Source organism: Embiotoca jacksoni, unplaced genomic scaffold (assembly GCF_022577435.1).
Source record: "Embiotoca jacksoni isolate LCO1_2020_lvr unplaced genomic scaffold, fEmbJac1.0.p SCAF_66, whole genome shotgun sequence".
NCBI lineage: Eukaryota > Metazoa > Chordata > Actinopteri > Embiotocidae > Embiotoca > Embiotoca jacksoni.
Window position 1 is genome coordinate 238,998 of NW_027185421.1, and position 22,519 is coordinate 261,516.

At 45.2% G+C, this 22,519-nt stretch overlaps 1 protein-coding gene across 1 annotated transcript; it reads right to left on the reverse strand.

Annotated features, from left to right (window-relative positions):
- Positions 1–158: 158 nt before the first annotated feature.
- On the reverse strand, positions 159–21,941 carry LOC138213968 (ubiquitin-conjugating enzyme E2 E2-like). Its single transcript, XM_069175310.1, is given in 7 exon segments — positions 159–520; positions 3,062–3,209; positions 6,684–6,816; positions 19,191–19,241; positions 20,043–20,132; positions 20,134–20,227; positions 21,757–21,941. Coding segments are annotated over 6 exon segments (606 nt in total). The 5' UTR covers positions 20,220–20,227; positions 21,757–21,941; the 3' UTR covers positions 159–422.
- Positions 21,942–22,519: the final 578 nt, after the last annotated feature.

Sequence of the window (22,519 nt, forward strand, 5' to 3'; positions counted from 1 at the left end):
GCTGGAGGACGATGGGTATGAAAATTATAATATTCTGTGTTTTTTTAGGGTTTTTTTCTCCAATACAATACTTCCAAACAATCAGATATTGGAAAATAAAAATCCCAATCTACTCTTTGTATAAAAAAAAGAAGCTTTCAAGTCAACAAGGAACAAAAGGACTTTTTTTGTTGTTGTTGTTGTTTTTGTTTTGTTGGATTTTTTTTTTTCCGGCGTTTTTTTACACAGAAAAAGGTAGATAAAATGGGGAGGAGGAAGAGGAGGAGGAGGAAGAGGAAGAGGAGGAGGGCAGGTATACCGTTGCACTTAGTGAGTGTGCTTTGACAGACTAAAGGTGAGAGAGGTAGAGAGAGGTTCAGTGGAGGAGGAGGAGGAGGGGGAGGACGAGGAGGAGGAGGAAGAGGAGGTTCACGGCGGGGAGTCTATGTGGCGTATCTCTTGGTCCATTGTTTGGCTATTCTGTCATGCTCCGTTCTGTTGGTCAGGTACTGTGTGGCGATGCTTCCCACCAGGGGGTCGGCTGAAACGCACAAAAGACAGAAAACACAACGTGTAAAACTAAAATGGCGGTAAAGCAGAAGGTCTGTAAACATTTTCTTTTACACAAATAAAGGTACCACAGTTTCAAAAATAATGGATTACAAGTAAAAAAAATTTTTAAAAAAAGACCTGCATTCAAAATGAGTAAAGTCCAGAAGTCAAATGTGTGACTCCTTCAAAACATGAAATCTACAACAATGTACCCTCAGCTAATCGTTGAATATCAATCAAACCTTTATTTACGCACTTTTTGTACATCTCGGTGCAGTTCGAAGAGTTTAACGGACGACTGACGGGCCAATGATATGACAGAGTTGTAAACTAGAATAATTTAATCTAAGAACAATTTAAAGACAAAATTTTAAAACAAATTAAAAGGAAAATAAATTTTAAAAAAAACACGCTTTAAGACCAAGACGATAAGAGTTAATAGGAATGTTTTGGTAGATTAAAAGCTAAAATAACAATAAGAGTGGTAAAATAGAATGAAATAAGAACTACAAACAACAACAAAATTAAAATCTAAATGAGGACAATGAAATGCATTAAAAAGATGAAAAAAAAAAAAAAAAGATGCGATAGAATAGAAGAGCAATAAAAGGATGTAAAAGTAATTAAAAGGACGACGGAAGGTATGAAAGTGTGAACAGAATAAAGAAGAAATTGAACCGTAAACATGAAAAAGGAATGAAAATACGCCTTAGCCCATTAGCTACCGATACCACAGGTAGCAGTAATAAATGACTTTCTGTTATTCATGAACAGCAGCGGCAGATCACAGCGGGAGGAGAAGGTCAGGCTGAGCACAATATGGTTTCCTCTTTTTTCCGAGGTACGATATCCAGATACAGACGACGTTCACGCCGAGCAATAACGAGCCATCTGGGTGAAGAAGCGACGCGCGTTAACGCAGGTGTGAATGAAAACATCACGACTGGAGTACAAGTCACGTCGGCCGCCGTGACCCGACTTCGTTGAAGGTGTAATTAATACAATGTTTAATACGCCGTCCCTCCACTCAGAAGAAAACAAAACTAAACAAACCACCCAGCGTGGAGAAAATGTCACCTGACTTCACCTCTTCAGTTAATAAATGTGATTTAAAAAAAATAAAATAAAAAATTTCAGATAAATCAGTGACAGTTAACTGATATGGACACTGAGATCAGAACCGTGACGTCACTCTTTGGTTTATGAAGCTTCGAGTTCGGGATTTCGGCTGACATGGTTTTGTTTTTGGAGCATGAAGTGACCATATTTGGACGAGCTGGGGGAGGAGAGAGTGGTGGATGACGCCCCGCCCACCTTTATGGAAACATGACTGCACCACATTCCTGTCAATCAAATCCCCCCCACCCCCACCCCCAAACAAAACAACTTTCTGAGGCCAAAAATCAAATCAATGACGGGATTATTTTCAGATGGACCTCCAGAAAACGAATAAGAAGGAGTGACTTTAGCTAACAACACCGAGATAACTGATGGACACGTTTTATTCACTTTGGATTTGATGAGAGAAGTTGAATGGGAGTCTATGGAGCCGGAACCTTTGTGGAGGCAGCCCCTAGTGGGTTTCGACGGTATTGCAGCTTAAGACACTTCTGCATCGGCTTAATGCTTCAGACCTGGAAGCTACATCTAGTTCTATCTACAGTCTGTGGTCACAACGTGGAAACCAATCAAGATGATGAAACTATAAAAATACAAACTCAAAAATAAACAAGTTGCTTCCATAAGGCACAAAGAGTTTCACCTGGGTACAAATATAGTTTTCATTTTATTATGAGTAAACTCACATTGTCTCAAAATGAATTCATTAAACACAATAGAGCACAGCAGAGAGGATTTGACTGAAATTGAGGTTAGAGGAGCTGAAGAAACAAAAGTTTATTCTTGCACTTGGCTGACTTCCATCACGCTCACGTTCATCACGGTGAACTTCAGCTCACTCCGTGTTTGATGGCACAAAAACGTCCATCATCTCAAAGGCAGATAAATGGACCCCAACAACTCCCCTCCCACCCGTTCACACTTTCAGCAGCTCAGTTTATTTCGGGTTTTTTTTTTTTTGGGGGGGGGGGGGGGGGGGGGGGGGGAAGACGGCGCTTCAACAGCAAAAGCCAAAAGAAGCAAATGATAAATCTGTTACTCTTTCTAGTATCTTTCACATGACAATATTTGTTTTCATTGAATTGGTCACTTCCTCTTTTCTGCTGTGAAAACGTGGCTTTCGCTTTTCTATGACCAGCAGCCGTGCCAAGGATCTGTCGGTGCCGGGCGGCCTCGAGGCGGGGTGGGGGGGGTGGGGGGGGGGGGGGGAACAATGAGCGTTTGAAGTGGTCACGGCTTTACATCTTATTACTCCCCTTAACGGTCTGGAAACGTCACTTCAGCCGCCTGAAATTTAGCCTCCAGTTAAAAAATAAAAATAAATAAACACTTCATTCACCAAAGTCTCCCGATGAATTAGACTCAAACAAGACGTCGGTGCGTTCAGGTGCTCTCTCTCTCTCCGTCTTACCTGGGTTGCAGTCTGTGAGCAGGGAGCAGATGGACAGCAGCACCTTGGAGATGGTGAGGGCGGGGCTCCAGTTGTCCTTCAGGATGTCCAGACAGATCACACCCTGACTGTTGATGTTGCAGTGGTAGATCCTCGTACGGAAAGTTACCTGCAGACACACAACAACAACAACAACACCACAAAACAAACACACAGTTTAGAAAACAGAGTTCAAGACTTTGGATTTAACGGTTTAAAATGATTCGATGAAATGATTTAAAATCCATTTTTCAAAGACCAGAAGATGGAGTCACTGGCGTGTCGATGTTTGGGTTAATGTTGTTGGGTTGCTTTCGATTGTACTTTTATTTGTTTTTGGGATGTTATAAAGAGAGGGTTTGTAATAGAAAATGTAATGGTAACAGAGGCGGAAAATTATATTGTAAATGCAGTAACTCCTGTTCTTGAAACTACAATAATTATCCCTCATAATATTTACGAATTCATTATAAATTAAGAATATTTGAGAACCAGTGATGTATTGTAAAATCTTTTTCCCGTTTTGCCAGTGGAAACCAATCATAACGGCTGCTGTTTGTTCTGGTTATGTGATCTTAAAAAAAAAGAAGTGCCTTCTAATTTTGGTTATTCGCTGTTTTCCCTTTGAGCAATTTACAATAAAAAAAACCACACAAAGTGGCTCTTATTCCATAACCGCTAACATTTAAACAACCAATAATAATCAAAGCAACTGCTTTAAAAATTCCTGTTCACACTTGTTATACAAAAAGAAAAGAGATAAAAAAAAAAAAAAAGATGAAAACAAATGATCAGTTAAAACAGCGGCAGACGGAGTGAAATACAAAAAAAAACAAAAAAAACCCGATTGTGATTTATGGCCGTTTCAAGGGGGTTTAAACACTTCTTCCTGCTCTGCTGTCTGCCACTTTGAGGAATTTGTTATAATTGAAAGTAATAATAGGTGAGACAGAAGCTGCTGTGGGCTTCCGCCTCCCCTTTTTCTCCTTTACTCACATTAACGCTGATGTATCAGCATCAGTAGCGGTATAATGGATCTGCCTGATTGCTCCGTCGAGGGCCGTTTTACAACCATTTGTCACCGTTGCTGGAGGAGCGCGTAGCCTCGAACGCGCCGTATATCTAACGGAAAGTATTTCATTGCATTGAACAATATCATCTGGGGTTTTTAATCACAATTTTTGATTTTTGATAGATTTAAAAGTGTTTTTTTTGTTGTTGTTTTTTTTAACCGACCAGTAAAATCAAATAAAAGCACCGCAGCGACGACGGTTGTTGTTGTCACTTTGAACATGTGGACACCAGCACACGCGTGTTAATCAGACCGGCTAGGTCTCCACAACGGTGACCCCCCAATACATGTAGAACGAAATACTCCTCAACAACATCCACCGGCTCAGATTTGAGCTTGACATCTGTTTGCTCCCGACATTTGACACCTCTGTTTGCCGCTCGGATCGCCAACATCTGGCCAAGATGACCCCGACCCTCCAGAGGAAATCTGTAAACGAGCCCTGCCCCTGCAGACCCGGCGCTCCTCTCAAGGCTCCGGGTTCACAAAACAGAAACACATCCACCTGGCCAACTTGTCAGTCCGAGTGAGAACTCTTGTTTCCCCTTTTTTTTTTTCCAGAGTCCTCAAGACTTTTAAAAACAAAAAAAAAAAAGCAGAGTCGGGTTCTGGATCCAAAACTCGTTCCCCTCCAAGCCTCAGATCTTGAGTGCTTTCAGCAAACCGAGCTTCACTGGAGCATTTCTATAGTGAGAGAGTGTATCGGCCGAAGGCTTTCGTGTGTGTGTGTGTGTGTGTGTGTGTGTGTGTGTGTGTGTGTGTGTGTGTGTGTGTGTGTGTGTGAGGGGTTGGCTGCAGATCACAGTGTGTTGGAGGGGGTAGGAGGTACTGAGGGGGGGGGGGGGGTGGCACTTGAGCCCCCTCTGGTCACAGAAAGCTGGGCCAGAGCCTGTGGATTTGTTTGAGTCTGCTGTCAAACACAGAGCTGGTGGTTACACAGCACAAAAGAGCGAGGGAAGAGAGGGAGAAGGAGAGGAGGGCGAGCGAGCGTGGGGAGGGGTGTCCATGACACAGAGAGAGAGAGAGAGAGAGAGAGAGAGAGAGAAAAAATGAAGTGAAAGGATAATCGGAGATTGTCCCCGACAGTTCGGTGACGACGTCCCACTCGGCGTCGTTGGAGGACTCGGCGGAAAACACCTCGCCAAACAAAAGGGGGTGGTGAGGGAGGGGAGGGGGGGGGGAGTCCTTCACCACACGAGCACTGATCGGGGTCAATTAAGAGCTCCACTCAAATCACAACATTTTCCATCCAGCTACCGAGGCGCAGGTCGTACCGGCAGGGAGAAGGTGGCGGTCACGTGTCGCAGCCACGAACTCGTGGCTTTGAGCAAAGATCAAAGTTGCCGATGTAACGAGACGCCGGTGAAGGATGTCACACTGCACAACTCTCACCTCGTAGTGCTCGATGGGCGTTGAGAAGTTCTCCTCAAGCTGCAATACCGCCGAGTGCCACTAGAGGGTTGTAAACCTCACCGTTTTTCCCCAGGTTTGTGGAAGATGTTTTAAAGATTTAAGTTTCCATATTTGAGAAACATTTTCCCCAAAAATTGTGGAAAAAGCTGGAGAACATGATTCAAATTTATTCATTTTTTTTTTTTTTTTTAAACACCTCAAATAGCTGAAAGAAAAAGCTTGCATTTTAAGAGGTGCAATTTAGTTCCTTTTCACGCTCTCTACGATGATTCTTAAGCCACGTGAGCGTTACGACGGGACGAGAAAACCCGGCGTGCGAATGTTTTTAACTTCATCTTCCAGTCTGCAAACCGTCAAACTTGTCGATAGAAACCCTCTCTAGCTTTAAGGCTCGGACTCAAAACTTTCCTATTTGCTCTGCGATGGTCGGCCGCCACCAACAGTTCATGTCTTGCATCTCTATGCTGTCCTTTTCTCTCTCTGCTCTCCCCAACCGGTGGCGGCAGATAGCTCCGCCCACCTCTGAGCCTGGTTCTGTCGGAGGTTTTTCCCCCGTCTTATCTTATGTGGGAATTGTTGAATTTCTCTGTACAATGCTGTAAAGCTTCTGCTGTAAGGACTTCGATGTGTTAAAGTGCCATGAAATAACCCGTGTTGTGATTTGGCGCTTCATATATAAAATAGAATTGAATTAACTGAGAAGACTTTGAATGGAAGGCGAAAAAAAACCCCAAAAAAACAGTTTCTGACAAACTGTCCTCTTCAGCTAAAAGTGCAATTTCTCTGATTTCAACTTTTCTTTTTTTCGCAAGCTTTTAATACGTTTTAACGTGAAATCATTCGAATTTAAAAATCGAAATCTGACGGCTCGGCAGCAGTTGATTATGTGATGATGTGAAAGGCTCCAAACGGCGTTTTAGCGTCTTTCGACGTGATTGTGCAGCTGCAAGTGATTCAGCACTAAATACAAAAAAAAATAATAATATTATTGTGTCTGCGATGAAATGGAAATGAACCAGATTTATTTCTCCTCTCGAGACACCTGCGCGCCGCAATGTGCGAATATTTCGCGCCGCCACTCAAAAGTGCACGTTTTCTAACAAGCTTCTGTCTGCTGACCTTGGGGGGTTTGAAGGGGTAGTCGGGCGTGAAGGCGATGTCCAGGAAGAAGACCCCTCCCTCGTACACGGAGCCCGGCGGTCCCAGGATGGTCGACCTCCACTCGTAGATGTTGTCTCCTTTGGGGCCGGCGCTGGAAAAATGTAAACAAAAGACTGGTTAATATGTTAATCAGCGCGGCGCATTGGACTCGACATCCTGGTGCTCGAAAAAGCCGCCGGCGGGGGGGGGGGGGGCCTGATGGGAGATTCGGGGCGGCGGGGAGAAAGCAGCTGGGGCGGTAAATGCTGGCTTCTGACAAGTTAATGATGGAGATTTTGGGGGGAAGCCGTGGAGGTTTGAGGTGTTTTTTTGTTTGTTTGTTTTTTCCCGAGGCTTTCTTTTTTATTTTATTTTTATTTTTACATGATCGTTCAGAGTTTTGATTAGAAAAAAGGATTTTTCCTGCTGGAACTGAAGCGTTTTCTGACACACACAACTATCGATCCCACATAATGCCCGATTTTAATAAAGACGACAATGCCGTCTTTAAAAAAAAAAAAAGTGTATTTAAAAGACAAAATTATTTCATATTTGAGCCCGTTTTTGTTTTTGTTTTATTCCATGAGATGAGAATTTATGCTGAGTGGAGAGTGAAGGTCACATCTGTTGTATAGGCCAAGTAATTAATGCTATTTCCATATTAACGTCCCCCCCACCCTCCCCTCCACTGCTGTTTTGTGGTAGGACCCTGATCTGGCACGGAGCCAGGAAGAAGAACCGGGGGACAATGTCCAGATCACTAAAAAAACAAAACAAAACAAAAAAGCCTGGGACAATGAACAAGCCCTCCGATTTCCGTGTAATTACGGGGGACGGTGTTCAAAACCTTTAGCTGCTGGCAGATGTGCTTAGAAATGTGAACTAAACACACACACACACACACACACACACACACACACACACACACACACACACACACACACACACACGAGTGTTGCTTTCTCACTCAAGGCTGTGATATCACTGTTCACTTTTATTCAAACCAATAATGCCAGACAGATATTTCCTGCGACGCGAGTGTGTAATAGCCTCAAACAACGACAAACCGTTTAAAAGCAGTGTGCCCCCCCCCCTCCACCCACCGACAATAGATCATTCCCAGGAAATAGAAAATTAAGACAGTAGACATTCCCCCCCCCCCTTCAGTGTCAACATACACACACAAATTTCCACTAATCTACTTTGCCACTGTTTCACACTGCCCCTCTCTTAAGCCTTCTTTAATTAGGTAATTATGATTACTTCTTCTCGGGGGAATTACATCACAACGCTGTCGATAAGAAAATCCTGCAATCGGGACTTCTGTTGTTTCAGGCACAAAGAACATCTCAGAGGTTTTTTTGTTGTTGTTGTTGCCATAATAATGGAAATAACAAAAAAAAAAAAGAAAAGAAAAGGAAAAAGGAAAGGATGTGCAGGGGACTTTACTGGTGTCTGTTAAAGCTAAAGGTTTGCAAGGTGCAGGGGGTAGGAGGTGGGGGGGGGGGGGCATAGTGGTCATTTGTATCTTTAAATGTACATGTTAGGAAGCTTTATTTGAATTATTGGATATTAAAAACACTGGTTTTGTTTGTTTTGGCAGACAAAAAAGGCTCAAAATAACCCCCTTTTTTTTTGGGGGGGGGGGGGTTCTCCTTCAAACAAACTGTTTCAGACAGAAAGCAACATCTGAACCAACTCAAAGGAAATGACCTCAAAATTGAAGGATTTACTGGCACCCAGGGAAAAGATGTTAACATCTGATATCCAGCAGTTTGTGTCTGTCATAACAATAAAAAGTGAAGCTCAACTGCATTATGAACAAATGTTCCTTCATTCTTCCGCTGTGTTATTCAACAGTAGTTGAATTAGATTCAAGGGTTTACGTCATGATTCGTTGCCCAGCTGCTAAACGTCAAATAAATAACCTCCCTAAACATCTGCGTGAAGATCTGACGATTAGAAGTTTTACATATCACACAACCGTCCGGAAGAGACTCTGTCCGACTCGGTCCAATCAAGTCGTCACGCTCGGATAATATTCATAATCAGCTCGGTTTCCGTGTCCCTGTCTTTATCTATTATCATCCTGTCAACAAGCTTCAGATGCAAACCGACCATGACGTCACCAATTTGTTTATAAACTGCCGTTCTGAAAGCCTCGGGTAGCCATCTTGGTTTTTTTTTGGAGCCAGAAGTGACCATATTTGGAGGAGCGGTGAATCTGACCCAATCTGATTGTGAACCCGAGGACACTAAGCCCCGCCCACCTATAGCTGAAACGTGACCTCACTACAGGGCTGTCAGTCTCAAAAGTAAACTACTGCTGAAGGATGGGATTATTTTCAGATGTACGAGCAAAAAACTAGTAAGAAGGAATGACTTCAGCCAATGAGACCATAAAAAAATTGCAGAAAAACTGTATTGCCTTTGTATTTCATGAGAGAAGTTGAATGGGAGTCTATGGAGCCAGAGAGAACCCCCTACTGGCCCCTAAGTGGTATTGCAGTTTAAAGCACTTCTTCACTGGCCTCACTTTTTCAGACCTGGAAGCAACGTCCACACTTTTACGTCCAGTCTGTGGTCCCAACGAGTTCATATTGGAGCCTACACCCTGTTTTTACTTCCATCAATGTGGGCTTTTCATTACAAGCCCCCTCCTTTTTTTGTTGTTGCTGGTAATCACAGGGTGTGAATCTGACTGATCAATAAAATACCGTAGATCTCCATCGAATGTGGCTGATCTCGACCGCTGTCCACCTCTACATTAACTTCTACATTTCCTAGTGCTGAAATAAACCACAGAAACAGCTTATTTCCCTTCCCTCGTTTTTTTTTTTTTTTGAGGCGGGTGAGTTTGCAGCGGCGATAATAACTTTAAAACGTGGATGGAGGATGGGGGGGGGGGGGGGGGCCTGACAACCGCACAAGGGCTGTGGATAAAGGCTAAGTCAATAGCTGAATGTGCATGCCACCGCTGGCTGTTGCCGGGAGACCCCCCCCCCCCCCACATCACCCTCCCCCCACGTCCCCTCCGCCGCCAACTCGGGCGTTCCTGTGGTGCTTTGTTGCAGCTGGTCGAGGGCCAGCTCTTTCAGGATCTGACGGCCTCTCGCTCAGCCATTAGTTGTTTTTATTTTTGGTGGAAGGTGTTGAGCGGCGTGGCCCGTCGCGAGGCCAGATTTATAGCGCCGAGTGTTTGCAGGAGATTACAATCAACCCAGCTGTAATTAATGCGCGGTAATGTCAGGAGTTTAAATGCTCTGTGATTCCTTGACCCCCACCTTCACCACGGGTAATAGCTATGCAAAAATATATTACGCTCTCCCGGCTGACACATTAAATTCTCGGTAATTAACTGGTTAATCAAGGCATTAAATAAATTTCAGCTCTGCAAAGGGCAACAACAGGCCCGATTTTGGTCTCGTCACGCAGCCCCGAAATAAGAGAGCGACGGCCAGATAAATATCAACCCGTCACATCTGCCTTTCTATCGCTTCATGAAAAAAAAATAAAAAAAAATAAAACAATCTTCTCCTCAAACGGACAGATCGGCACGAACACGGCGCCGTTGAAACGGAGCTATTTAAGGGCTTCTGAAGTAACAATAACCTCTGTGTAAATAACACTACATCTGCGGCGCACTGCGGCCAAATGCCTTGATTCACTGAGTATTTAGGTCATTTGTTTTTCGGGGGTCTGGGAGACATTAGTGCGCGGGTGTCCGTGAGAATCCTGCCGCTGCCCTGTCCTCGGAGATTACGCTCATGCAGGAGCCCACTTTGACAGCTGCGCCGCTTCCTCCACAGCACAGCACCGAAAACAGCGTCCGACCACAGATTTAAACACTGCTTCCCTTTGTTCTTATCTGACGCTTCCTTACATATATATTTTTTTTTGACGGAGTTCAGAAGCAAGGGAGACAAAAAAAAACTCGTCGGTGTGCACAACAGATGGAGAAAAGTGGACGTGGCTCGGAAAAATGAGGCCGACGCGGGAACTGCAATACCGCCGATCGCCGCTAGAGGGCAGCTCCCAAAAAAAAAAAACCGCCGGTTTCCATAGATTCCCATTCAACTTCTCTCGTGAAATTCCCAGTCAATAAAATTTGTCCATAAGTTTCCTGTTTGTCATTCGCTAAATTCACTCACTGGAGGTCGATCTGAAAATGATCCCGTCTTTAATTATAAAAAGAGCTTCAAAAAGACGCGTTGTTTTGTTTGTTCTGTTTGATTGACGGGCCCGTGGTGCAGTCAGGTTATGGCTATCGGGGGGGGCGGGGACGTAGTATCGTCGGGTTTCCAATCAGATTGAGTCAGATGCATCGCAGGCTCCTCCCCCCCAGCTCGCCCAAATATGGTCACTGTCGATTCTAAACTGCTCGGAAGATGGCGCCGGCCAGATGCCGAACTCGAGGCTTCATAACGGTCGTTGACAAACCGACGGGTGACGTCACTGCTGGTTGCCAAGACACAACAGTAGGACGGTTAAGAAAAACAGCCTTCCTCGTCGTATTTTTTTTTTCTTAAAAGGACACTGTACCACTTCCTACCTTTCATTCTCACTTCCTGAAAACTATCCAGGCCTTTGCCGACGATCGCAGAAGGTGTTAATAATTACCATATATATTGCATGACCTTTCCTTCCCGTGACACAGCGCCAGTATGCGAGTGTCCCCTTTTTTTTTTGGCCATTTCATCATCCACACTGCCTCATTTCATCATATGAGGCAATCTGCAGATTGGTGCCAACGCCAAATGATAACCTTTATCCTGCGAGCACGACAGCCGGGCTAATCTGCGCAACATCGCTTAACCCATCCTCGTCCTCATCGTCACCCACGGACAAAATCCCAACGAGACACGAGGGAGCAGGTGAGGTCGATGACGGAGAGGCGGAGAGACGCCAGGCGAAAGGGGAATTCTCGGATCATTTTCAAAGGCTTTTGTTTGTTAAAACGATCTTCAGACGTCTAAACCGATTTCTAATTAAACTTCCATGTTCTTACATGAGAACCAAACACCGCCAGCAAACCGCCACTAAAAGAATGCAGGAGTCACACCCACGGCTGCAGGGAAACGGCAGGAAACAAACCGTCCCTGCGTGCTCAGTAACACTGCTGGTGATGGAGTCTGTTTCGACAGACGGCGGACAGATTCCCTCCCCCACCTCCACCTCTCCCTCCTTCCTTCAGGGAAACGAGGACCACAGAGTCCACCGGTCAGGCTAGAGAAGTCCACTTCTTTTAGTGGCCTCCTCTTCTGGTTACTCGCCATGTTAGAGCCGGACTGTCCGGTGGATTGGCAGCAGTCGAATGAAAGCAGATTTCATCGTGCAGAACTAAAGAAAGAAATCTTTTTTTTTTTTTTTGTGGTTCTGTTATCATCACTGACTGTGTTTAAAAAGTAGACGTAGATTCGGCCTCCTAAATATGAGGCCGATGCGGAAGTGCCTTAAGCTGCAATACCACCGAGTGCCACTAGAGGTCGGCTCCACGAAGCGCCACTGATGTTAATTGGTAATTCGTAAAAATGTCTGGCCTCTGTGAGACAACCACAATGTCAACTAGATGATCTTCCACCTCTTCACTCGAGAAACATTCAAACACTTTATAGGATGTTTCTACACAAATTTTACAAAAATGCTCCTCGTTGTATCCCCCAATTTTCCTGTAAAGACATGACCGTATTTTCCTACCTGGCATACATACTGAGAGTGAAGTGCTGCAGGAATCGTACAAAAGGTTTCCATGTTTTTTTTTTATTAACCACTGTAAAAACTGGTCACAACAGGAAGCCAATGTAGTTGGAACGGCTCCAACCACAGCAGGAACGCTCAATGAAACGAGGCGCTACGCAGCAACCGATGTGAGTGTTTGATGCTCAAACTACGAGGTTGTGTGAGTGTGTGCGCGCTTGTGTGCACGCGTGTGTTTTAAGTGTGATCCTTAAAGCAGGCGGTCACACAGCGAGCTGTTTACAGCAGCAGGTAAATAGCTGCCGGAGCCAAAAGCTGCACCGAAGGGGCTGATGAATAAAACAGAAAAGCAAACCAGTAATTGAATGTGAATCGGTGTGTTTTTGGAGCTCGTGAATTCCGCTGAGCACAAATAAAGCCATTATCTGCATTATTTCAACGCATTCCAGTTCATTTCCCCCCCCAGGCAGGTTTCCCTCCCCCCCAAGATCTAAACTAAGATCTAAGCTAAGATCTTCTTTTCTATCAAGCGGTTATCAGAAGAGGAACTTTAATGAAGCAATCTTCTTTCCCTCCGACCGTGAAAGAGTCCCAGGACCAATTACTGCGCAGCTCGGCAGCCGAGGCGACACCACCCCTGTTATCTGGTCTTTACCGTCTCAAATGACATGTTTGTTTGTTTGTTTTTAAATCTAGCCTTTTTTATTGTTAATCTGTAATCTGGGGGTGAGGGGGTTTGAGTAGGTGGACGCATGCTTTTCCACGTCCAAATGATATAATTTCACTCCCAGAAGGAGGCAAAACCGTCGCACGCTGGACGCAATCAATCTAAACCAGCCGTGGGCATCGAACGGAGGAAGTACACTTTGAAAAACAAGAAGGTTTTTGAAGAACAGGAAGTTTACTGGGGTTTTAAAGTTGTGCCAGCAAAGCTGTAAATAAAGCAGAGGATACGTTTAATATCGTTTCCGCTCAAACTCCTCGCAGGATGCTTCTGAGGTACGACAGATTTCTTCTTCTTTTTTGGTGCGGTAAGCATTTTATTTTCTTCTTCTCATTCTTCTTCTTCGCATCTGCTGCTGCTGCACGCTGCCAGCGTCTGATGCAAAAGCAAACGGTCGCCCGCGGCTAAGAATTAATAATGCAGAGAATATATAATTCGCATGATACACAGGCTTTTCATAAAAAGGGAAAACAGCGCAAACACCACGAGTCATAAAAATGTTACTTAGCCGACAGAGCGAGGCTCTGTGTACTGCAGGGTGAACGGATGACACAAGAAAACAATAGTAGAAAAACAAACAGCCATGAATGAGGACGGCTTGACCCACAAAGATGTGCAGTCCAGCAGAAAAGACCAAAAACTGGAGGGACTCTGAGAACGCAATCATAATTGATGTGGACAATAGCTTTTTTGTTATGTCTATAATGACATAGAAGTAAAAAAAAAAAAAAAAAGTGTGTGTGTGTGTGTGTCATTGGGGTAATTAAAAACATTCGCTTTGCTTGAATGAAAACAATTATGCTGACGTACAGATTTGGTTTCGCAAGCCGGCGATTTTACAGGAACACTGACTGAAAACAGAAATCTCCCTCCGAGACAAAACTGCAGCCTCTCGCAAAATTTATGAACCAAATTAGCTAAGAGTTCATATTTTTTTTTTTTTTTTTTGGAGTGTATTAAAGCCATAATTAGAGACGGGTCTCTTCAAGCCTCCGTCTGGTGGCTGAGGGGGAAACGGACGAATTAACCGAAAAAGGTCAGCGGTCAGAACGAGCTGAGCTGGCAGATCGGCCACGCACGACGTAGCCATGATTTCGCAGTTTTTTTTTATGTGATTGTTTTGATGTAATTTGCGGAGTTTTTTTAATTTTTAATTTTTTAAGTAAAATCGCGGGAATTTGAAAAATTTGCAAGTCGAGAAAAGAAAAACGCAACTTCTTTTAAGCCCTCCCTGATATATGTAATGACTTCCTGTGATAATGATCATGCTGCACATCACAATATAAATATTTTAGTTCGGAGTAGTTTAATCTTAGATTAAATATTAAAGGCTGTGTAGCCTTTCAAAATAAGAGATTTAGTTTGTTTAATTCATGTTAATTCAGCACATGTTCCTGTCGTGTGCACAAAAACTAAGTGTAGTCTCTTACAACTTGACGTGTATAAAATTATTCTAACAAACAGTAATATGTAATCACTTCCACCGATAATGAGCATGCAAGTCGAAACTCTTATTGTGAAGGCCACATTTCCTGAAACCACATCCTGTTTTTCTGCTTGTTATTTTTGTATAACTGATAGTAAATGAGTTATTTTTTGTTAATAAAAATACTTCATCAGCACGGCTTCTGTCGACGCCATTTTTTTTGGGGGGGAGGGGTCAGAAAAATTGCGTGACTTTTAAAATTTGCGACAATTATTGCGATCGCCAGTTCAACAAATCAGAGTGTTTGTTTGGGGATGTCATTCACTGGTTATTATTCATTTCACCACTCACAACAGAAGAGTGTTAACATTTCATAACCCCCCCCCACCCCACCCCTCCCCTCCACCACCCCCAAAAGAAAAAATCCTCACCATAATAATTAATTGATGCCACTGAAGCCCAATACGGTGATCTACTTGAACACCCGGGAGGTATTCCTGGAGCTAACCCCCCCCCCCCCCCCGTCCCCCTCTTCCTCCGCCTCCCCCCCCCCTCCCCTTCATGAATATTGATAACCCTCCCCCCGCAGTGCTTAACGGTAACGCTGTGAAAAACGATGCAGGCTGTGTCACTCACACATAATCTCCCCCCCCCCCAACCCCCTCCCCCCGGGGGACGCAGGCACAGGACTAATACTGCAGACGCCAAGATGATCCCGTCAACGAGAAGAGAATTAGAGGTCAGAACCTACGACAGAAGACAAGCCTCGTATTTCACAGTCTTGATGATGACGACGATGATGATGATGGAGATACGTATTCACTGGAAGTCAGCGAGCACGTGACGCTGTGTGAAAAACACTGTTTCTCCCCTTCAGCTCGCATGACATCATCAGGCTCGTTTTTTTTTTTTTTTTTGGTGCATCATGAGGTCACGACGGGGAACAATTCAGTGGAACCAATAGAAGAGCGTTTTGTTCCAAGCGGTCATTGATGTAACACAGTTGCAGTACAAAAACACGAGTCAGCTGATGCGTCCGTCCAACGGTAAACAATACGTTCACAATGAGGCTGCAAGCGAGGATTACTGTCATCGATTTTTTTTTTTTTTTTTTTTTTTCAATTAATTGACTGAGCTAACGTTAGCATTAGAAATCTGCATATGACAATTATGTTTGATAAGTTATTAAAAAAATTCACTGGTAGCAACGAGGGACTTCGCGATTGTGAAATGCGCAGTCGTCGATTAATTGTCAGCCAAAGAATTGCAATTAGCAATTAAACTTTCTTTTGTCTTTGTTCCTTTAACTTTGACCGCCATCTTTTCTGCTGCAAATCCTCCACGAGTTATCGAGGTCCACTTTCTCATTCAGCTTGAAACCCCGAAAAGTGCCGACAGCGGCGTTCTGATGTTGACGGCAATATCGACGGGAGGCTCAAACGAAACGTAGCTCGGTCAAATATTAGAAGTTAAGCGCCTCGAGATAAACCGGTGGGTGGTGCAAATTCTCCACTTCCTGTCCCTTTAAACTAGAGAAGAAGAAGAAGAAGAAGAAGAAGAAGAAGAAGAAGAAGAAGAAGAAGAAGATGGTGGAAATGTGACATTTTGATTCGTTTCATTGAGCTGTTTTTTTTGTTGGTTTTTTTTATACACAAATTGCGATCAGGCTTTTTTTACGTAATAATTATAACGAGGTTCGAGGTAACAAGCGACTGAGAGACTCGGCAACCAGTCAATCAGCCCGAACACAGATCTGATTCTGTTCCTTTATTTCGCCGTTAAACGCTCCCAGTTTCGTAACGCTCAACTCACCACAGGAGCAACTCTGTGATTAAGTTTGGTAAATGACTTGTTCGCTGCATCAACCCCCTCCCTCCCCCCCTCCCCTCCCCTCAGCCCTTATCTACTTCCACTCCAGTAAAGTGGGTTTTTTTCTTATATTTCTTCCCCTGGAATGATTAGTCGCAACCTGACAAGAGAAGGGAGCTGCACTTGTTACTCAAAGCTCACCGCGGGGTTGCGGCTGCGTTGCATTTAATCTTCTTTTTTTTTTTTTGGGGAGTTGCTTCAGGAGGAGCAATTGGTTTATCTCTCTACCTCTTGCAGCGACGGATTATTCTGCTGTGATTTTGCTGAACATCCGCCCCCGAACAAAAGCAGCTTTAAAAAGAATTAATAAAATACAACAAAAATGCACCTTTTTTCCTTTGAATCTGACATTTAGTACTCTGTAAGCATTGTTCTGCAGCTGCAAAGGAAGCATCTTGTTTGTCCATCTGAGGAGGAGAAACAGAAACGGCTCCACAGCTCTGTTTGTTTTTTTTACAGCGTTTTTAAAAGCGTCTGTTTGGGATTTCTAATCGATACCGCCAGGAATGAATAGTGACAACTCGCAACGGTTAGAAGCAAGAAGCTGCAACAAATCCCTGTGATTCAATCTAAGAAATATTGAAGACAAGAAGTGATGGATTAAGAAATACAGACTGAGGAGTATTTTTTTTTATGACAGAGGAGGAAGATGTGGGAGATTCCACGTTCTTGTCTTTGGTCTTTGGACAGGCAGTATATTTTAAACGAGATCAGACGAAGCTCTCCAACTCGCAAGTTAACGTCACCCCGCTCTAAAGGTTTGAGGAGACTGTAGGTGAGACTGCAGATCGTAACTCCACGATGAAGAAGAGTCGGACTCCTCGGCCCGAGGTGACGCACATCAAACCGGGTCCCCTACGAACGGCGCCGCATTTTCGTGGAAAGCACCGAAGTGGATCTCTTAAACACAACTCGCTGGGGGGGGGGGGTAGTGTTGGTGTGTGTGGGGGGGGGGGAAGGGGGGGGGGGGTCTGTGACTCCATTTGTAGCAGCGGAGCGAAATGAATAACCTTTCAGGCCTAACCTGCCCAGGAGCGACGAGCACGCCGGCATACAAATGACAACACGCCTGCGCCGCGGTGCGTGTGTGTGTGTGTGTGTGTGCGTGTGTGTGTGTGTGTGTGCGTGCGTGTGTGTGTGCGTGTGCGACCGTTCATGTGAGAGTGTAAATGCCGCTGTGATCGTTTCAATGAGAAAATTAGTTTTTGAGCTGACCCCCTCCCCTCCCGTCACTGTTAACAGGGTGTGTGTGAGGGGGTGGGACGGGGGGGGGGGGGCTCATCAATTTGAGTGCATCACAGAAAATAAACCAAAAAAAAACCAACGCTTTATTAGATTCTCATATCATTTTTTTTCCCGTTAAGAGTACAGAAAAAGGGAACACACAAGGATTATTCTGAAGAAGCTTAATTGTTTCCCAGGCAACTAGTCCTCCCCCCACACCCCCCCCCCCCCCCCCCCACACACACCACTAAGACGATGACTGTGAAATTTCCGCTAGCAATTATTTTACTTTCAAATGACTTACTTGTGTCCTCAAGCTAAATCCTTCATGTGAGCCAACCTAGTTTTTTTGGTTTTTTTTTTTTTTTGGAGGAGGGTGGAAAGAGGGAAGGGGGAGGGGGGGGGGGTTTGAAATAGATTAGAGTCCTCGAGGAAAAAAAAAAAAACACAACATCTCTTTCAGCCTCCAGTACAATAACAAAACCGGGCTGTGGGCTGAAATGAAAAGGTTAGCTCAATGTTTATCGTTAATGACGACGGGCTTCTGATGAGACCCAGCAGGGGTGATTAATTCAGGCAATAAACAAGGCCGTCTCGGGTGTAGTAATTTCAAAAATCGCCAGATGAGTCATGCAAAGCTGTTTGCCTTAATCATTTTAAGCAGGTGGATATCCAAAAAAAAAATAATAATAATAAAAAAAAAACGCTTTCGAAAAACATCAGCGTCTCCCACAAGTGTTCTCAACAAAAGACCGGCTTCCATTTTCTTTTCTTAATTCAGACCCGTCAATTATCGTGCAGAGCGGCGAGAGAGCCGCGCGATCAATGAACGGTGTCGCATCTGTTGTTATTTGAGGTTCATAAGAGAAACAAAAAAAAGTAAAATAAACAGAGCCAACATCCCGAAGGTACGCGCCTTTTTGTCGCGTCCGCAGAGACCCGATCGCACACGTGGGCCCCGCAAAAAAAAACACAAAAAAAACGTATCTCTTCCTCAAAGGGGGGGGGGGGGGTTCGGAGCCGAGGCAGGCGCACACAATAACCATTGTCTGTGGTAAATCCCCAACACAGCAGGAGGGGGAGGGTGGGAGAGGGAGGAGGGGAGAAGGGGGGGGGGGGGGTGTGCACCACACGAGAACCCAAACAGGTTTTAAAGTCACACCGCCACTAATTTTTCCAACCATAATACTGTCATCTTAAAAAAAAAAAAAAAAGGCTCGCCGCGTGCAGCAGCAGAAACAACAACAACAACAACAACGACGACGACGACGACAACGATGCCAGAAATGGGCTCCGGTCGCTCGAATTCACCTGAGATTACCATCTCAAACAACAACAAAACAAAAACAAAAAAAACACAACGGCATTATGGGAATAGAGACAAAAGCGAGGGGGCATTGCAGCGTGGCCCCCTTTTTCTTTTTCTTTTTTTTCTCGTTTGGTATTCGAGATGCGGTGAAAGAAAAAGGGAGCACGTCTCTCGCTGTCTGCATCCATTACAGCTTCTGGAGACATTACGGTTCATTAGAGGAGGACGTCTCCTTACCTGCAGTTTGGAGGCGGGTCTAGTGTTATTTCTGCGAGCTCTTTCTGAATCCTGGAAAAGAGAGAAAAAAAAAAAGAAGAAGAAAAAAAACATAAAAAAAAAAGATGGCATTGTTAGGATTGTAAGTTTGTCTGAGTTTTGTTTTAAATTTGGTCCTGTCTCAGAAAAAAAACCTGCAGAACAACCCGACTTCCAACAGTGCAGATCAGAAAGTCTTTATTTACTATGTAATATAAGTCAAATCAAGCAGGAGGTAAATGCAACAGATTTTATAATCTTGCTGCTAAAACTCACTTAACCCCCCTCCCCCAAATAAAATTAACCCCTAAATCGACCCTGAAGTCTGTCAGTCTCGATGTGCCGAAGGCTTCGAGTCTTTGCTTTTAAAGTTACAGACAGACGTACAAATAAAAAAGGATGGTTGGGGTAGGGGGTGGGGGGGGGGGTGGGGGGGGGGTGCTCACAACATCAGAAAAAAATAAAACTCGTCGGCCAACTCTTCGCTCAGCTTGTTGCATAATTCTCTCATTGTAGTTTGTTTTTGTATTTTTGGGAGTAAGTGTTCAGCACCAACCCTTCAAAACAAACGGGGGGGGGGGGGGGGTGGAGGGGGAGGAGGGGTGAGGAGGATATCTCTTTCAAATAGCAGCGGTGACACTCCAGTGTGGATGTTTGAAATGACGATGCCTGTGGGATTTTTATATAACTTCACACCCCCTTGGGCATGGGGGGATGGGGGGGGGAGAGGGAGGGAGGGGGAGGCCTCCAGTTTTTAACAAACAACTAAACCAAGATTCATGATCTCTTGTTGTCTGTCTGTTTGTTTGTTTGTTTGTTTGTTTTGTCCTTTACCTCTTGGCACTAGTTGAAAGTTTAGCAGCGGTTTTACTGGAGATCTTGGTCTCCTTCTTTTTGGGCTGTGCTTGCTCCCGATCCTGTTCGGGGCGGTACCGATTCCCTCTGTTCGATATCCGAGCTCCCCCCGCTGGTGCTGGGGCTGTCGTCCGGTCGCTGCACTTCGCTGGACATCGTGGGCCCTGCAAAACAACAACAACAACAACAACAAAAAACAGGTTTTACCTTTGAGAAAGTGTTTGTTAAAACAGTCAAAGCCTATAAGTGCTGCAAGTTACAGATGTATAGGACCCCCCCCCCTCCCCACCCCCACCCCCACCCATGTGGGAATTGTTGGCTTCCTCTTAAGGACTTTACCATGTTAAAGATTACTCGTGTTGTGATTTCACCCAAAATAAAATCAGATTGAATCCACCCGAGTGCCTTCGACTGGCCGAGATTTGTAGACCGAACAAAAACAAAAGAAAAGAAAGAAAGGTTCTTTTATCTTGACCTTTCTGGTGTCATGCTTTCTCCTTGTTTCTTTACACAAATTAAAGGATTAATATCACACACTTCATACTTAGAAACGGCTCCCAATAGCCAGTAACACCAATAATAATCGATGACAGATCAAAAAAGAAAAAGGGGTGGGGGGGGTGGTGGGGGGCAAACGTTGAAAGATGACAAAGTGAGCTGTGTTTTAGAAGTTAATGGAGAAAAGAAGACGATGAGGCAAAAGTGACGGACAGGTCGCCTTTTCCCCGCGGGGGGTGAAGGAGGGTGGGGGGGGGACGTTTCGTGGTACCGATAGGGGACATTAACGGCTGCTGAAATGTAGCCGGTTCAATAGCCGATGGAGATGCCAGGGTCGATGTGGGGTATATTAGAGCCCCCCCCCCCCCTCCCACCGAAAAAAAAGAAAATAACAACAACAGGGGACAAGTTAAGATGTCACTTAATTTGCTCGGTCAAAGCAGGTTGGTCAACATTTGTTGGGGATGAAACTCAACAATAGGGGGGGTCGGCTGGCTGGCTGGCTGGGGGAGGGGGGGGGGGCGAGGCACTGAAACCGAGCCTGTCCTACAAAAAAGCAAGCGTAAACATTACACGTAAGGCCGGGAGGGGGGAGGGGGGGTGGGGGGGGAGTAGGGTGCGTTACGTTACCGCTAAAGGGGGTATTTAAAAAATAAATAAATAAAGAACGAATGACCCCCCCCCCCCCTCCTCCTCTTAAACAGGCCTCTGTGTTTTAAACTCAATGGAAATAACGCAGAGAGAGAGGAAGGCGTTTCTGACGGACGCCTCCAAAAAAAAGAAGCCGACGGCGGGGCTTGATGGAGGACGTGTCCGCGGCAGGCAGGGCCAGCGGAGGGAGCAGCGCGCGGGCGGGCGGGTAGGTTGGTCGGTCGGTCGGTCGGTGAGGAGGTGAGGTGGGGGTTGGGGGGGGGGGGGGCAAATGTGCGGATCCTCGCCGTTTCTGGAGTGTCCACATTGTGCGTTGAAGAGCAAGTGACCCTGCCTCGGCACAAAGGGAGGCTCGTCCCACACATCCACTACCACCTCCTCCCCCCCACCCCTCCCTCTCCCTCTCTCTCCCTCTCTCCCTCCTCCTCCTCCTCCTTCTTCTTCCTCTTCTTCTTCACTGGCAAAAAAACGACACTTTTCACGGGACATTTACTTACTTTTCGCGGATCTACGAGGGGCGGCCGAGCGCGTGTGTCGACCTTACCTGGCGGCTTGGCCGTCGATGCTGCAAATTCCGCGTCGTAATCCCACGGTACCGAGAAAAGTATATCCTCACCGCACGGCCGTCTCGCTCGCTCCCGTGTCCTTGCTATTTAACTGGAAGGTAGCAGCGAGCAGAAAAGCGATTACAGAAAAACTGAGGCAGCCCCGGACCGCCTCCACGCGCGCGCTCCCGGCCCCCCTTGCGCGCACCGCTCGTGCACGCGGGGCTGCATTGGTGAGAGAAGAAGTAGCCTGCGCGAGGCCAACCCGACAGGCCTTTTGGGAACTAGTTCAAAGAAATACAAACACGTCAATCGTGTAATAAGTAAATTGACATTGTCCATAAAACATCTTTATGACCTTTTAATCCGTGTGTGCAGGAAACCCCCCCCCCCCTCCCTCCTCCACAACCCCCACCCAACCCCCCCTTACATTTTCTGCCTCCCACACCGTTTAAACGCGCACGCAGCCAAGGGGTATTTAAAGCCCACTTTCGTATAGTTATTTTTCTGCATTACACGTGGCTTTAAACACTTTACAGCCTTTCAGGCGAGGCATCCAAGTCAGTTTTTTTTTTTTTTCAGGTACTCAATAAGATAATCAAAAACTAAGACTGGTCCTGTTGCACGTAAACTTAAAACTGCAGCGTGACGTGCATTAAGCTGGAAAAAAAAAGCTAAACCCCCTTCGTGAGTAGGTGTCTCAAGTTTTGTCACTTAATCGACGTCAGCACTCGAGTAACACACTTTTTTTTTTGTGACCAC